Source organism: Nothobranchius furzeri, chromosome 7 (assembly GCF_043380555.1).
Source record: "Nothobranchius furzeri strain GRZ-AD chromosome 7, NfurGRZ-RIMD1, whole genome shotgun sequence".
In the NCBI taxonomy this organism is placed as follows: domain Eukaryota; kingdom Metazoa; phylum Chordata; class Actinopteri; order Cyprinodontiformes; family Nothobranchiidae; genus Nothobranchius; species Nothobranchius furzeri.
Window position 1 is genome coordinate 71,131,530 of NC_091747.1, and position 17,166 is coordinate 71,148,695.

The window sequence follows — 17,166 nt, forward strand, 5'->3', positions numbered from 1 at the left end:
CTGTTACCACCACAAATCCATCATTCAAGAAGATGAAGAGTTGTTTTGGTCTAAATGGGAAATTACATAATGAAATTACTGTAAGTATATGATTATGATATAATAGGGAAACACCTCATATTCTCTTCCTAAGTAGACCAGAAGTCTGCAGAGGCCAGAATGTTTTTCCTTACTGGCTGATATGAATTAAATCTGATTCCAGCTATGTTAGCTTTCATAACCTCAATAACTTCATGCTGATGACTCACATGAATATTTTTCCTGTGTGTAGTGGATGCAATTACGTCATGACGTTAGCTTAAAGGTATAGCAATCAATGTTTCTGAGTTTCAGGAAAGAACCGCCCTCTCCATGTTAAAGAGCAAGTCAACCCCTACCAGAGTCTAACTCCACTCCCACTTCATGTTTGAAAAATGCAACAAATGCCGTTGCCTGGCAGACCGAGAGGGCGGAGCTGCTAACAAATACACACACACACAGGCTCACAACAGCATTGTGACATCATAATGTACCAGTTTACATCATAGCATACCTCTTAGCCAATTGCGGTGGCAGATTTAAATTCAAATACAGTGCAGAGTTTTTACCTGACGACGGCACAACACTGCCAGTTTTAGCAGAATATTTAAATTTTAACTAAGATGCACTGAAATGCCAAATTATTGACGACACGTGTCTGCAGCACGATTAGACACTCGTTTATTTAGTTTATCAGCAAAAAAAAAGTTTATTTGGGGATGACTTGCTCTTTAAGTAACCCTCTCCCAGCGCCTGTGTACAAGTAGCTGCCGGCCGTAATGTGTAATAAGAGGCTCTAAAACATTAGCTTACCACTCGAGCAGAAAACCGGCAACATCGGCGTGTGTGGGCAGCGGACTGGTCCGCGTTAGCCTCTTCCTGGTTTCCATGAGAGTGCGGGGGTGCACAGAGTACGCATGCGCAGGAAGTGAAAACTAACCCAGGATTGGCTTCACCAGAAATTGACATTTTTGTGGACCAATGGTTGACGTGATCCACCCAGAAGAAAAACATCGATTGCTATACCTTTAACAGGATAGATATTATTCTTGGCAAAAAATAATGACTTTATCTGAGGGCAGTAAAGGATGATGGTAAACGGTAATGGATATGACACCGCCAAGGCTATGACAAAGGCGACCGGAAGTAACTGAAACTCAGCAAGATGAGGTAAAGAATGTACTACTGTGTGTGTTAGACAAGAACAGGGCGACGGTGGCACAGGAGTTAAGTGCTCGCCCCGTAATCGGAAGGTTGCTGGTTCGAGTCCCGCTCAGTCTGTCGCTGTCGTTGTGTCCTTGGGCAAGACACTTAACCCACGTTGCCTGCTGGTGGTGGTCGGAGGGACCGGTGGCACCAGTGCTCGGCAGCCTCGCCTCTGTCAGTGCACCCCAGGGCAGCTGTGGCTACATTGTAGCTCATCCCCACCAGTGTGTGAATGTGTGTATGAATCGGTGAATGACTGATTGTGTTGTAAAGCGCCTTGGGGGGTTCTAGGACTCTAGAAGGCGCTATATCAAATACAGGCCATTCACCATTTAACAGAAATTCAGTGGAAACAAAAAAGAAACACAGACAGAACATAACACGGAGTTAAAATTATTTTATATGAATTATAAAGGTTCACATCTGTGACACAGCTGTAACTATTAGCTGTGGATGGATGGATGGATGGATGGATGGAGTGTCACGTTGGAGGGGATGTTTAGGACCCAAATATGAAGATTACCCAGACGACAAGAGGCAGAAGTTGATTCAAAGTAAAAATCCTTTTCTTGCAGGATGAAAGAACAAAAATTAATCCAAGGCAGCGAGCCAAAGTCCAAAAGTCCTGGAGCACGAGACACCCAAAGCTCTCTTAGAGCACCTAAAACCTGGAGACAAAAAGCTCACTAGGAGCACGAACACACGCTGACAACAAAACAATGGACCGACACAAACCAAAGACAGGGCTTATATAGACTGGGAAGAAGAGAGGGAGATGAATTGCAGGTGTGGGGAGAGGGACCAGGTGAACACCATTACTAAATCAGGGAGGAGGAAGAAAAACACTGGTGGGATAAAACACACTAAGGCCCTGTCCACACGTAGCCGGGGATCTGCCAAAACGTAGATATTTTTCTACGTTTTGGCCTGTCATCCACACGAAAACGGAGTTTTTTCACACGAAAATGGATCTTTTTAAAAACTCCGGCCAAAGTGAAGATCTGCGTTTTCTCCGTTTTGGGTGTCTGCGTGTGGACAGACAAAACCGGAGTTTTAAGGTCTGCAACGTCACTTTCTGCGACAAAAAAATGCTGACATCACGTGTGCGACCTGTGTTTACACTAGCCGACAGCATGGATGCCCTCAGAGCTGCGCTCGCTTTATCAGTTGTCCAAGCGCTTTTTGCTTGTTTGTTTTTGCAAGCGGAATTACTGCTCCTTGCGGAAGACCACAGACGAAGGACGAGGTTAAGAACGGGGGAAGTACTGCCGCCTACAGGTCTGGCATGTCCTTAACAACGTATTTATCCGGGTACGTGTGGACAGAGTTTGTTTTTTAAACGAGGTGGTGTGGATGCAAGGTTTTGGAGGGGCGGATATTCGTTTAAAAAAAACGGCTACATGTGGACTAGGCCTGAATAATGAAAGGCTGTAACAAAGGAAAATGACCTAAGAGAGAAACAAAAGACCAGAAGGCATGAACCATAACTAAGATAAGATAAGATAAGATAAGAACAACTTTATTTATCCCGAGGGAAATTCTTGTGTCATGTACATGCTCAAAGCAGTCGGAGAGACAAAGGAACAGGTGAAATAGAAATATGATATACAATATATACAGTAAAAATAAAAAATAAAATAAAAAAAGATCTACAGTAGTACCATGTAGGATAGTGCAAAACAAACAATCGCATTTCTCAATAATTAAATACATGACTGCATCCTTGTGAATAAGTAATTAAGCCGTCGGTGCAGGCGATTCACAAAAGTGATTAAAGTATTGTGTAAAAGAATATGGGTTTGTAGCAGCATATGATATGATGGGGGGATAAAAACATGTTTACAATCAGAACTCTTGGGTAATATTGCACAGTCGGTGAGGGCACAGAGTAACCTAGGTAACAGTATTAGGAGAATCACCTACTGGGTGAGGAAGAGTTAAACAATCCTACTGCCACCGGTACAAAGGATTTCCTGTGGCGGTCAGTTCTGCATTTCGGGGCAATGAGTCTTTTGCTGCGTGTGCTTCGATGGTCCATCACGTGGGCGTGCATGGGGTGGGAGGGGTTACGCATCTAATATACTTACCCCCAAATTCCACTACCTCCGCTCCGCTCCGACACGAACGCCAGAGCAAAGTCGGTCCCGTTCTAGTCAATCAGAGCAATTCCACTACTGTGGCCGTGCTCCGGCCGTGCTCCGGCAGTGCGGCGCTGTGCGCCGCCCTCTGTTCCGGCGTCCGGCAAAAATAGAATCGATCCTATTTTTGCCGGACGCCGGAGCACCTCCGCAGTAAATGGACAGAAATCACAAACGCCCAACAGGAAAGGGAGCAAGCACAACTTCCGTTTTTCACAATAAATCGATAAACAAAAGGCGTTTTTTGTTTCATATGCACAGGTTTAACAACTTTTAACAACTATCAATGGCGGCTGAAGTTTAAATGCACAAAAGTAAGCCATAAATACAGTTTCTACTATCAAAGTAGTCACACTTTGTTGATCCAAACACTGCTGATCTCTCAACACAAATGATGGGCAGATTAAACAGCTCATTTCGATGCTTCTCCCACACAACGGGTGTTTGGATCTAACTTCCGCGTTTATTGCTCGGACTGTATCGCAAGATCTCGAAAATCCCGCGCATGCTTGTTTGCCCACCTCAGGTCTCCGCACCGGAGCGGAGCCGTTGTAGAGCGGGTACCAGTAAAAATTGAGTTCGGAAGCGAGCGGCTGCGGAAGGCGGGGGCGGACCGGAGCAGAGCGGAGTGGAGGTAGTGGAATTTGGGGGTAAGGGCAAGCTGACACTAAAGGAAAACACTACAGGGGCGTGGCTAAGATGGGGCCAAGAGAGCACAGGACCTGGTAGAGGGATGTCTGAGGAGGGAAACCTAGAGGGCAAATGGGGAACACCAGGAGACACATGAGGACGCTAGAAGACACAAAAGGAGCACCTAGAGACGAATGGAGGTCAAAAGGAGACACGCGAGGTGAGACGCAGACACAGACCATGACAGGACGGACGTTTGTTAATTTAAACAGAACTTAATGTGAAGAAGTTCTGGAGAGTGAGATGATTTCATTTTGAGAGCCGGGATGTTTACTCTGAAGGTGCAGGAGCTCTTTCCCAAGCCCGCCCCATTAAAAACAGTGAAGGAGTTAATACTGTTGACTCATTGCTGACTCAAAGCTACAATATCACACACAGTAGCAGTTGAAGGACGTGAACAGCGGTTAACCGGGCAACGCTGGCAGCGAACCGGTTAACCATGTACATCTCTAGCAGGAGCTATAGCTGTTCAAATTTCAACCTTTCCCCCCTCCCCTCTCTTTCATGACATCATGCTACAAACCCCAGCTTTAAAATCGTTTTCAAGTTTTAGCTGAGCAGTTATGACTCCAGTGCCTTTAAATAGCATTCCTTCAAATAACTGAATTCACCTTATATGTGTGACGGCTGCAGTATGGAGCATGTGCGTGTGGCTCTGAGCTGTCACGGAGTGTGTTTTGTTTATGACCCCTGACCCTTGTGGCGGGGTGGCAGATGTCACAACGTGACATGAAAGAGGATCTGCTCTCTCCTCTTTACCTCACCTCCCCTGATTGATGCTACTGGTGGATGTTTCTCCATGTTCCTCCCTCCGGTGGTGCTGGACTTTACTGGTGGGTGGTTGCTTCTTGAAAGAGCTTTGACCCCTTTCATAAGATGTTCACAAACATACGTTATATTTTCCGTAAGATATCTTACTGCCTGCTGCCCTCTCTGACCTCCCTCTGTGTTTCAGTGACACCCCCCAAGCCACCCTCCTCTCCCATGTATATTTTATTGAACCAGTCTCCCACATCAGAGATGGCATCCATTATTGAATTACTCCCCTCAGCACCACTGTGCAACTGTCACCCGGCGTCAGCTTTAACGTTTGGTGGATTGGTTTCAAAGTGAAAGCTTGGAGGAAAAACATGAACGTGCGCAAACACAAGGGAGGGACATCCGTCCTGGCTGAGCTCCCAGGAATTTCAGGACCAACAGACAGAACCGAAGCAAGTGCTGTGACATTTTATGTGTGAAAAATAAAACTGATTCCGTGTGTGTGTGTGTGTGTAGAAGACGTATACCTTCTCCTAAAAAGATCTAACGATTAAGCCTTTGTGTTAGGGCTGGGCGATATGGACCAAAACGTATATCCGGATATCTTTTAGCTGAATTCCGATATACGATATATAGAACAGGCCAAAAGTTTGGACACACCTTCTCATTCTATGTGTTTTCTTTATTTTCATGACCATGACCATTTACAAATGGGCCAACAAGTGCTAAACACCTCTGGAAACACCTTCAAGACTGCTGGAAAACCATTTCTGGTGACCACTTGAAGGTCATCAAGAGAATACCAAGAGTGTGTAAAGCAGTAAGAAAATAGCATATAAAACATGTTATTACACCTTTTTTGGTTAGGTACATAACTCCACATGTGTTCATTCATAGTTTTGATGCCTTCAGTGAGACTCTACCAATGTAAATGATCATGCAAGTAAAGAAAACACATTGAATGAGAAGGTGTGTCCAAACATTTGGCCTGTACTGTACATCTTAATGTTTTTCCTTCTGTAAAAATATTTACAAGATCACACCCCTTAAAGCTATCTTGAGGATAGGGATGGGTACCGAATTCGGTACTTTTTAAGGTACCGACCGAATTCCACAGTACCGACCGAGCACCGATTCACGTCATTTCAAACGGTGCCTCGTTTCGGTACCCGTCCTTCACAACGAGAACTTGCCTAGACAGCTGCGCATGCGCAAGAGCGTTTTGTCGTCGCTTGCTGCGAACCAGTTGTAAACAGAGCAGCACGGTAGAAAGAACGCACGCTAAAGCTTGGGTCCACTTCACTAAATGTGATGGGTAACTGGGTGATGATGAAACCAGCGACAACGATCTAAATGAGACATCCTCATCTTAATCTGCTCTGGTAGGTAAATAAAATTAGCTTGATATGTTAGCTTCCGTTTCACTAATGGTGCGTTCGCTTTCTCCTCAGAACTCCAAATTCCCGACTAGAAGAACATGAACGTGCTCTAAAGTTTGGCTTCACTTTACTAAATGTGACGGGTGATTGGGTGAAGACGAAACCAGTGACAACGATCTAAGTGTGAGGCATCATCGTTTTAATCTGCTCCAGCAGCTAAATAAACTGTTTAAGATAACGTTAGCTTGGTATGTTAGCTTCCATTGCTACCATTATTATCAGCTAATGGTGCGTTCGCTTTCTCCTCGGAAATTCTAACTTCCCAGTAGGAAAAATCAAATGAAAAAGGACGGCAAAAGGACTGAAGATACACAGTAAATTTAGTTCATAGTAAAGATGTTTGCTTCAGTTTAATTATCAGCTTATAAAACTACAAGGACGATGTTAAAATACAAACAGTTGTATGTTATTTATCGTGATATTTATCAAATATGGTTATATATTGAGAAAAATATATATTTAATTATAAAAGAGAATTAAAATAATAAACACTCAAAAGTATCGAAAATTGGTACCGAAAAGGGTGGCTTGCCACCTCCGGGTCGGGGGAGAGGTCCTACCTCAAGTGGAGGAGTTTAAGTATCTCGGGGTCTTGTTCACGAGTGAGGGTAGGAGGGATCGGGAGATCGACAGGCGGATTGGTTCGGCATCTGCAGTGATGCGGACGTTGAGCCGATCTGTCGTGGGGAAGAGGGAGCTGAGCCAGAAAGCCAGGTTCTCGATTTACCGGTCGATCTACGTCCCAATCCTCACCTATGGTCATGAGCTTTGGGTAATGACCGAAAGAACGAGATCGCGGATACAAGCGGCCGAAATGAGTTTCCTCCGTAGGGTGGCCGGGCTCAGCCTTAGAGATAGGGTGAGGAGCTCGGACATTCGGGAGGGACTCGGAGTAGAACCGCTGCTCCTCCGGATCGAAAGGAGCCAGTTGAGGTGGTTTGGGCATCTGGTCAGGATGCCTCCTGGACGCCTCCCCGGGGAGGTGTTTCGGGCATGTCCTGCCGGCAGAAGGCCCCCGGGTCGACCCAGGACACGTTGGACAGGTTACATCTCCAATCTGGTCCGGGAACGCCTTGGGGTCCTGCCGGAGGAGCTGGTGGACAAGGCCGGGGAGAGGACGGCCTGGAGCTCCCTAGTTGGGATGCTGCCCCCGCGACCCGGACCCGGATAAGCGGAGGAAGACGAGAGAGAGACGACGAGACGAGGGGTACCGTTAAGTACCGGTATCGATTCCTAGGTACCGGGAATTAGTACCGGATCGGTTCAAATGTCAAAGGTACCCATCCCTACTTGAGAAATCGTATAAATTAGACTCTCCAGCAGGTGAAATGCATGAAAACGAATTGATTCTTGTCCAACATTAACCTTGGTGCCATTCTCTGTCAGTCTGAGCTAAGCAACAGAAAATAAGCAGCTTCAACACTGCTTTAATGATCCTTTTCTAAACTCCCAACGCCATGAAATGCAGTTAAAATCCCCCGTAATCCCTCTGTAAGTGACATCACTCTGTGGTCATCTACAGAGCACCATAAAAATGATGCATTTGACATCACAGTCAGTCTCCTCATCCTCTAAACGGATGAAATTACGGCGTACTTTGAAAGAACAAAACCTTGTTTTTAATGTCCATCAACACTTTTGGCACCGATCAGTGACATCACTCACTGCAGCAGCAATAGGCTGACGTCTTAGCAAAGTCCTGAAAGAGGTGACGATGTATGCAGACTCAACAGCTGAGAGGACCGAGCCATCGTATCTCCCGGTCAGTTTTCTCCTTCCCAGAGATTTCCCTGAACTTCCAGAGCAGAAACAGCTTCTAGTCTCCTTCAGGTTTATGTTTAAACCATCCACATAAAGTTTAAACATGACCACATTAAGCTCACATGTATTTCACTGGAACAATTAATGAGTTCACTGCAACGTCAACAACTTTGTTCTGTTTCTGATTGCAACCGTATTCCCTGCAGACGTAATCAGTCTTTACGATGACACCAGCAGAGAGAGAGGAAAACGTGGAGCATCAATCACACATTCAATCATTTAAACACATCTTTTTTAAGCAGTTCTGCTTTGCGGTGATGTTTATTTTATTGATGTTTATATGTTCTTTTATAAGGAATCGGGTGTTGTTCTGCATTTGCAGCATTAAAGGGTTTGATACATGATAAATGAGTGTTTGGATCCGTCAGCAGAGAGCAGCTGTTACAGTTATTTTCGATTGCTAAAATTCAAAAAGCAAAAATGAGGCACAATTTTCACAACCTCTACTTCTGTTCCCAATCGCTTGACTCCATTTATCACTACTTAAGATTTCCTTATCATATTAGAACTCTGATTTTTCTCCTTTACACTCTGATGTCAATTTCACATTACCTTGCCGTCAAAACACAACACACAATTTTCAGGTTTACACACACTTTCCACATAAATTCTCAAAGCTTCAATCAACAACACACACATCTTCAAATCTCTAAACTTTCGGGTCTGGCGAGCAATTCGCAATCAGGGACTGCAGCATAAAAGTACGTTTCCACAAGGCTACCCAGGTGTATGAGTGGTTTCAGGACCACCCACAGTTTTCCATTTTATACCTTCCACCTTATTCCCCCTTCCTCAATCCCACTGGGGAGTTTTTATCAGCCTGGAGGTGGAAGGTGCATGAAAGGAATCCACAGAGCCAGGTCCCACTGCTTCAAGCCATGGAGGAGGCTTGTAGAGATGTGGCCTTGGATGCCTGTCAGGGCGTCATGAGGCACTCGAGGCAGTACTTCCAGCACTGTTTGGACCAGGAGGACATTGCCTTTGATGTTGATGAGGCCCTCTGGCCAGACAGAGACCGGCGGCATTATGCCCCATGATTATGCTTGGGGGGGATTAACCGTAAAAATAAAATGTTTTGTCTCAAAATTTGTGTGATGTCTAATGTTTGTCTCAGAGAAAAGTGGGCCCTGTCGTACATTCAGTGTGTAATTCATTGTGTTCCCTTTCGACAATTGTGTTTTCAGTTTTGCTCTTCAGTGTTCTTTCCAGGGGCGTGTCCAGGGAGTGGCCTGGGGTAGCACATGCCACCCTTGGAATCTGATTGGCCACCCCAGGTGCCACCACACTAATTTACCTTTAAATAGGCTTTTCTTTGTCCACAAAAGGCTTGGGGATAAAACAAACAAACAAAAAAAAAACATAACCATTGGTGCCACCCATGCACAAAGTTGTGCCTCACCTAGGCCACCCCATTTTAAAAGATCTGGACACGCCACTGGTTCTTTCCATGCTTGGTAGTGTTCACCCAAAGGCTACTTGCGTTTAAGCAATGGATGGTATGTGTGTGTCATGTGAAAATGTGGCTGTGTTTACCAAATGAAAACACGTGTTCCATTTTGGGAACATGTTACGATATGTGGTGGCAGGGTTTTGTTGCAAAGGGAAGCCACGGTTTAGGAATATGTTTGGGGTTTGGCGTGTGCAGTTTTGAAAGAAACGTACAGTTTTGAAAAACGTGTTTTAGCAATCGAAAAAAACTGTAACAGGTGAAGGTAGGAAACAGCTGATTTTATTGCATAAACTACTTTTCTGTCTTAGTACTCAGGAACCCATTACTCAGTAGAATGCTCCACTGATAGAATATTTAATAGCTGCACCCCTTTAAGGTTAGCACTGGTTTCCGTTCTGATGTGCAGATGATTTTTCAGCGGATTTATTCACTACAATGGAAAATATGTAAGATTACCTGTAAGGCTGCTCAACATATCAACGGGTATTTATCGTCACAGTGGCAGCGTGCATTCAGACTTTATAACCAAGTGGACACACATCAGTACACACTACACGACAAAAAAAAGTTGCCACCAAATTAAGGTCATTCACTAATATTTCATTGGACCACCTTTAGCTTTGATTATGACGCACATTCACGGTGGCGTTGTTTTGATAAGCTTCTGCAGCATCACCGGATTTATTTCCATCTTGTGTTGCAATAATGTTTCACCAAGATCTTGCATTGATGATGGTAGAGTCTGACCACTGCACAAAGCCTTCTCAAGCCAAAGATTCTCAGTGGGGTTAAGGTCTGGACTCTGTGGTGTCTCATGCTCCCTGAACCACTCTTTCACTATTTGAGCCTGAAGATCCTGGTATTGTCATCTTGGAATACGCCCGTGCCATCAGGGAAGATGGAATAACCTGTTCATTCAGGTAGTCAGCTGGCCTCATTCTTGGAGCACATCCTGTTGCTGAGCCTAGACCTGACCAACTGCAGCAAGCCCAGACCATAGCCCTGCCACCACAGGCGTGTGCAGTAGGCAGTAGGCATGATGGGTGCATCACTTCATCTGCCTCTCTTCTTACCCTGATGCACCATCACTCTGGAACAGAGTCCATCTGGATTCATCAGACCAGTTTTAATAATGGACAGTTCTTAACCCAGTTTTAGTTGTTTCTGCATCTCCGTAGATGTTTTCTCTGCTTGATGCCAATGATCTGACCCTCCTCACGCAGACTAACATCTTTTCCACGACAACCAGATGTGTCTTTCCACATGGTTGTTTAAGAAATGAGAAGCAGCTCATTGCACCGGTTTGGGTTAAATAACTTGTTGCAGCTGAAACTAATGCAGTAATTATCCAATAGGAGGCTCCTACCTGTTTGCTTAGTTAAATCCAGGCGGTGACTTCTTTTGGCGGGGCTGTGTAAATATATTGGTCAACCTGATGACCTCTCACGATCCCAGATGCCTGCTTTACATGATAGTGGTCAGGATGCTGAAGCACATGGAGTGTGTTGTGAGCAGAACAAAACTGGAGGGGTGAGGAATAAACCATAACTTGTTTTGTCTTTGCAATATTCACACGAGTCCTGACTTTTCTATCATCACGCAGCCTGAACCGTCAGCATTCCCAAACACCAGAAACCCTCTTAGCTAGATCAGTTAAGCTGGTAATGGAGGCGCTGTGTTCTTGCTGCCAATCCTCTCTGGACTGATCCACAGCTTATCATATTAAAGTGCCCTTTAGCACTGACTTATCAGTGTGTGTGTGTGTGTGTGTGTGTGTGTGTGTGTGTGTGTGTGTGTGTGTGTGTGTGTGTGTGTGTGTGTGTGACAAATAGCTTTGTTTGGATATCAAACTCAACTCAACTTTATTTATAAATTGCGCCTTACAGGCAAAAAGATGCCACCAAGGCGCTGCACAGATCAAGTAAAAACATAAAACATTAAATCCAGGAAATAAAAACATTGTATCACAAGATACAGATAAAAATACAGTGAGTGCACAAATCGCTATAAGTAACACAATAAAAACTAGTTAGAAAGGTTAAAAGACAGATCATAAAAGTAGGTTTTTAGCCTTGCCTTAAAAACCGCAACAGAGGTGGAGGCCCTTATGCTGAGAGGAAGCTCGTTCCAAAGCTTAGGACCTGCCACAGCAAAGGCCCTATCACCACGTGTCTTTAGGCGCGATCTTGGGACAGAGAGTAGCGATGGGTACCGAATTCGGTACTTTTTAAGGTACCGACCGAATTCCATAGTACCGACCGAGCACCGATCCACGTCATTTCAAACGGTGCCTCGTTTCGGTACCCGTCCTTCATAACGAGAACTTGCCAAGACAGCTGCGCTTGCGCAAGAGCGTTATGTCATCGGTCACTGCAAGCGAGTTGTAAACAGAGCAGCATGGTAGAAAGAACGCACGCTAACGCTTGGGTCCACTTCACTAAATGTGATGGGTAACTGGGTGATGATGAAACCAGCGACAACGATCTAAGTGAGACATCCTCATCTTAATCTGCTCCGGTAGGTAAATAAAATGTTTAAGATAACATTAGCTTGATATGTTAGCTTCCGTTTTGCTAATGGTGCGTTCGCTTTCTCCTCAGAACTCCGAATTTCCGACTAGAAGAACATGAACGCGCTCTAAAGTTTGGCTTCACTTTACTAAATGCGACGGGTGATTGGGTGAAGATGAAACCAGCGACAACGATCTAAGTGTGAGGCATCATCGTTTTAATCTGCTCCAGCAGTTAAATAAACTGTTAAAGATAACGTTAGCTTGATATGTTAGCTTCCATTGCTACCATTGTTATCAGCTAATGGTGCGTTCGCTTTCTCCTCGGAAATTCTAACTTCCCAGTAGGAAAAATCAAATGAAAAAAGACGGCAAAAGGAATGAAGATACACAGTAAATTTAGTTCACAGTAAAGATGTTTGCTTCAGTTTAATTATCAGCTTATAAAACTACAAGGACGATGTTAAAATACAAACAGTTGAATGTTATTTATCGTGATATTTATCAAATATGGTTATATATTGAGAAAAATATATATTTAATTATAAAAGAGAAATAAAATATTAAACACTCAAAAGTATCGAAAATTGGTACCGTTAAGTACCGCTATCGATTCGTAGGTACCGGGAATTAGTACCGGTTTGATTCAAATGTCAAAGGTACCCATCCCTAGAGAGGAGCATGAGGTTCTCCGAGCGGAGTGACCGTGCAGGGGTGTACGGTTGAAGCAGTGACACCAAGTAAGGAGGGGCCAGACCATTTAGTGTTTTAAAAAACAGCAAAAGTATTTTAAAAGGAATCCTCACATGAACGGGCAGCCAATGAAGTGCAGCCAGGACAGGAGTAATGTGGTCATACTTGCGCCTACCCTCTAAAAATCTGGCAGCAGCATTCTGCACCATTTGCAACCTGGCTATTGAGCCCTTGCTCACACCGAATAAAACAGTTACAGTAGTCCAGTCGCACCGTAATAAAAGCATGTGTAGCCCCCTGGGTTACACAGTTTACCTAAAACCCTTCAATGGAGTAAACCAGGTTTGACATTACTTTGTATCCACATGAACAGTGAGGTGCATGTATAATGTTAACTGTAACGTTGCCACTTAAGTTATGCAGTTTACATTGAGTATTTTTCAGTTGAGAACAGGCCTCAGATGAGAAATGTTTGTTTCCATTTATGTGTGTATTATTGTTTTGTTGATTGTATAGTCTAAGGATGTTGGACTGAATTTTAAACAAATGAAAGCTGTGTAGGAGCAATAGCAAGTTATGAACACTAGGGGGAGCTTTGGGGAAAGTTCGAGAAGAGGGAGAGAGCGGGAAGGAGAGAGAGAGAGAGAGACGGCGGGGGGTTGAGACGTTGGGACGGAGAAGCGGGAGAGAGGAGAGCGGAAGACAGCGGTGGAAGAAGCCCGGAGAGACCACCGAAACTTCAGAGCCGTAGCTGTGAACTACTTTTGAGTTCAGTAACAGAAACTACATCGGACCTAAAGACTGAAGAACGGTTAAAAACCTGGCCGGCTTGGAGGAGTGGGGACGTTGCAGTTGAGGAGCCGTTAGATGATTTCAACGGTGCTGGCGGCTTTAACGAGCCATAAAGCTTCTACCTGGGATAATAAGGGACAGAGACGGGACTGATCGGGAGCTGGTTGGAGCAGGAGACGCAAGGAGAGTCGGAGGAGTGGTGTGGGGAAGTTCGCTGAGGACGTCTGGATTCAGGTTTTCGGACGGAGGATACAGACACCCGTCGGATCGCTGAGGACATCGGGTTTCGGACGGAGGATACAGACACCCGTCGGATCGCTGAGGACATCGGGTTTCGTGTCTGTGTTGAGGATGCCTGCTCTGCGAATCTCTCAGGGCATCTGAAGGAAAGGTTTCGCATGACACAAAACACCGCACAGGCCTGCAACGAAGAAAAAAAAAGCTACGGTACCGAACTTGGTGTGTGTGTGTGTGGGTGTGAGTGAGTGTGGGCCCACGGGTGGATTTAGATTGAACTTGGTATTGTTTTTTATTTATATTTTTTTTGAGAAATGTATGGAGGTCGGTTAATGACCCATATTAGATATGTTCACTGAAAAAACAAACTGATTTGGTTATTTGATTCAAAGACATTTGCAATTTTGGTAATTTGATTGCTTTCAGGTTAACTGAACAGTTCCTTCATTCTAAGTGAGTTCTTTATTAAAGATTTTTTTTCATTTAGAAAGTTGTCTGGGCTTATTCTGGGTTAAGTGATAATGCTAATGTAATGGTTTGAGAGCAAAAGGAAAAGATTACTTTACCTTAGGTGAACGGCTAGGTTGCTACCAGAAATCAACGAACCCAAGAAGACACCCCACCTGTTTTAGATTCTAGTGCAGTTACTAGACTGGGTAAGGGGGTGCTACACATGGACTACTGTCTCAAGATCATGTCGTGACAAGAAAGGTTTGATCTTTGCCAGCCGACGAAGGTGGAAAAAGGAAGAGGAGATCACACCATTGATGTGGGTGTCAAAACTAAGGGCGCCATCCAGTTTAACACCAGGATTAGTCACTGATGCAGTCAGCTGGCCATTAAATGCCCCACAGTCATTTAGGGAAGAAACAGTGAATGAATGATTGTAACCTTTGCTGGTTTGAATGCTGAGCAGTAAAGATGAGACAAACAGATAAAACTTGTTGTTATTTCAACCAGTTTAGTTTCTTTTTACTTTGTTGATCAAAAGGAAATAAAATATCTGCTTTTATTTTCTCAGTGATTCATGTGATGTTTTGAACGACGCTGCAGCTCTGCCTCCTTCAGTGTTCCTAGTCCAATGTGCTTTTCTCCGTATGTCCTCAACACACACACACACACACTTACTATATACACTCTGTCCCTCTCTTTGCACCCCCTCGCACACTTCCTGGCTTGGCACATACCCTTGAGAGCAGCCCCGCTATCCTCTCTTCTTGTGAGAGGGATGCTCGGCAGCCCGTCCTCATTTAAATTGTAATCTTCTGCAGCTGTAGCACAGATGACATCTCCAAATCTTTCTTTATTCTCTTGCACCGAGTCCTGACAGCACACTCATGTGTGCGGAGTCACGAAGAGCCATCGGGGACAGTGTTTGGCTGTGTGTGTGTTTTTTAAGTGGTCAGAGAAAGCTGCCAAGCCAGCGTGGAGCGTATTTACAGCCTCCTGACTGCTTCTTTGTGTGTTTTTGTTTCTGAGAGTGCAACTGCGGCTCCGCTGCTCTCATGTTCATCTTCCAGCGCATCTTTCCACAGCCAGCAACATGTTTCGACGCTCAAAAAGGTAAACGGCATCAATCTGTCAACATGCAGTGCTTGTGACCGCTGTGGTGCCCTGCTGTTGTTACTATGTGTCGAGATTGTTGTGTTTTTCCATGATGTGTCCGTTGCTGCTGCCAGCTCTCATGCTGTCTACCAGCGGTCTCCCCATCTCCATTTAGCATCAGCAGTATGGCATATGTTTCTCTCTCTCTCTCTCTCTCTCTCTGTGAGTGTGTGTGTGTGTGTGTCTGCACGCCTGTATGTGTATGTGGTTCATAGTCTGTGTGTCTGAGATAGCAGTATGAAGGAAAAGCAATATTTTCACTCTCCAGAGCGGGTTTGTGTAGCAGGGAGCCAACAGCCAGTACTCGAGAGCTGTCTGCCTGGCCCTATTTCCCAATCCTGCTTTCCATTCCTCTTCACTTCTGTCCCTGGCTCCTCCTCCTCCTCTTCTCATCTCCCCTTCTCTTGTCTGTGTTTTCTGTCCCTAACATCATCCCTCTCTCTAAAGTAGATTTAGTTCACACTCCCGAGATGGTGGAGTAAACCACCAACGCTAACCCGCTAGGTGCAACACCTGAGCCTGCCTGTGGGGGTCATCTCTGGATCCAACGTTTTTCCTTTCTCCACTCATCCTGCTTGGCTGGATCAGGCTCGTGGACTCTGAGAGCCCATCCAGCAGTGGATCCTCTGGCGGGAGCGGGGCCTCCAGAAGCACCCGCCAGTCATCCACAAGTCATCTGTTGCTTAAAACCTTGAAACAAATAAAACACCATTAAAATACCACCACCAGGGGATTGTACATTCCTTCACGGTCTGTTGTTATTAAAAATCCCGGACGAGCCCCCATCTGCACAGAGTTGTTAGCCGGCCTCACCTCGTCTGGTCTAAGGGAGGTTAGTGTGAGTCTTCACTCTTGCTCCCACAGCGCAGGGAACAAACAGCAGGACACTCGAATGCAAAAACGAGCAACGTGTGTTTTGCTGAAACGCTGTAGTGTGATCTTATACCTAAACTAAATTACTCTTGTAGGATTGGTTGATTCAAGGTTATTTCCAGTTAGATGAGTAGCAGTGGTGGTTGGTGAAGTAATTTTTTGGTGGGGCGCAATTTTTGCAAGTCAGTTTTCAGATGCGCTCTAACCACATATCACCACTAACCCCTTGTTCACGTCAGATGCGGAAGTGTGGCAATGTGCCGCTAAGCGCCGTGGAACGAGGAGTGCTTCTATTCAGCGCCCTTGTTCACAGGGGTGGACTGGCCCATCTGGCATTCTGACACTGTCCCAGTATCCTGACCAGCTGGGAACTCTCCTGTTGAAACAACCCCTGAGAGTTCTAACTGAGCCAATCGGCGCTGAGCAGTGCACGTCACACACAACGACGCCGAGTTTCTCATGAACATGGCGTCTGTGCGAGTTTGGTGCGGCTCCTCTGTTCTGAATGACTTGAAAACGTCTTTAAAACCACAACAAGTAGAAGCGCTAAAAGCCTTTCTTCTGTTTGTGCCGTCGCCACGTGCAATTTTTGACCTACAGCTAAAAAAATCACAGCATTGCGCGTTACAGTCGGCATTTCTGCCTTTTTTCTGACTGGTTATTTTTGAGCTGGCTAGTCCTGCCCCTCATGTGCCTCTCTGCCTGTGAGTAACCAGACTAGTTCTCTGTAATTCAACAGAGGACAAGTCTGGCAGGCCAGGCTACTGTCCCAGTGGGCTGCTTACTCAAGTGGGCCACTAGCCCAGCTTTGGCCAATTTTGGCTGAACGTCCTGATCTGAGCTGAGACTCTGGTCTTCTGCAAGCGCTTCAGTCATTCATACTCTGCAAGATGTATAGATCGTTTAGTAAAATTTTTAAGGTGTTTTAAAAATAAG

The 17,166-nt window shown here is 45.1% G+C and overlaps 1 protein-coding gene across 3 annotated transcripts in view; it reads left to right on the forward strand.

Moving 5' to 3' along the window:
* The window catches only part of mast1a (microtubule associated serine/threonine kinase 1a), a 139,673-nt gene that overhangs the window by 19,086 nt on the left and 103,421 nt on the right, over positions 1-17,166 (forward strand). The window contains exon 1 of one of the 3 annotated variants that reach the window (XM_015954412.3): positions 13,387-15,315. The exons of the other annotated variants lie outside the window; for them this stretch is intronic. Coding sequence (XP_015809898.3) covers positions 15,296-15,315 — 20 coding nt within the window. The 5' untranslated portion in view covers positions 13,387-15,295. Of the gene's footprint in view, positions 1-13,386; positions 15,316-17,166 lie in introns of those variants that run through there. 3 annotated transcript variants of the gene reach the window in all.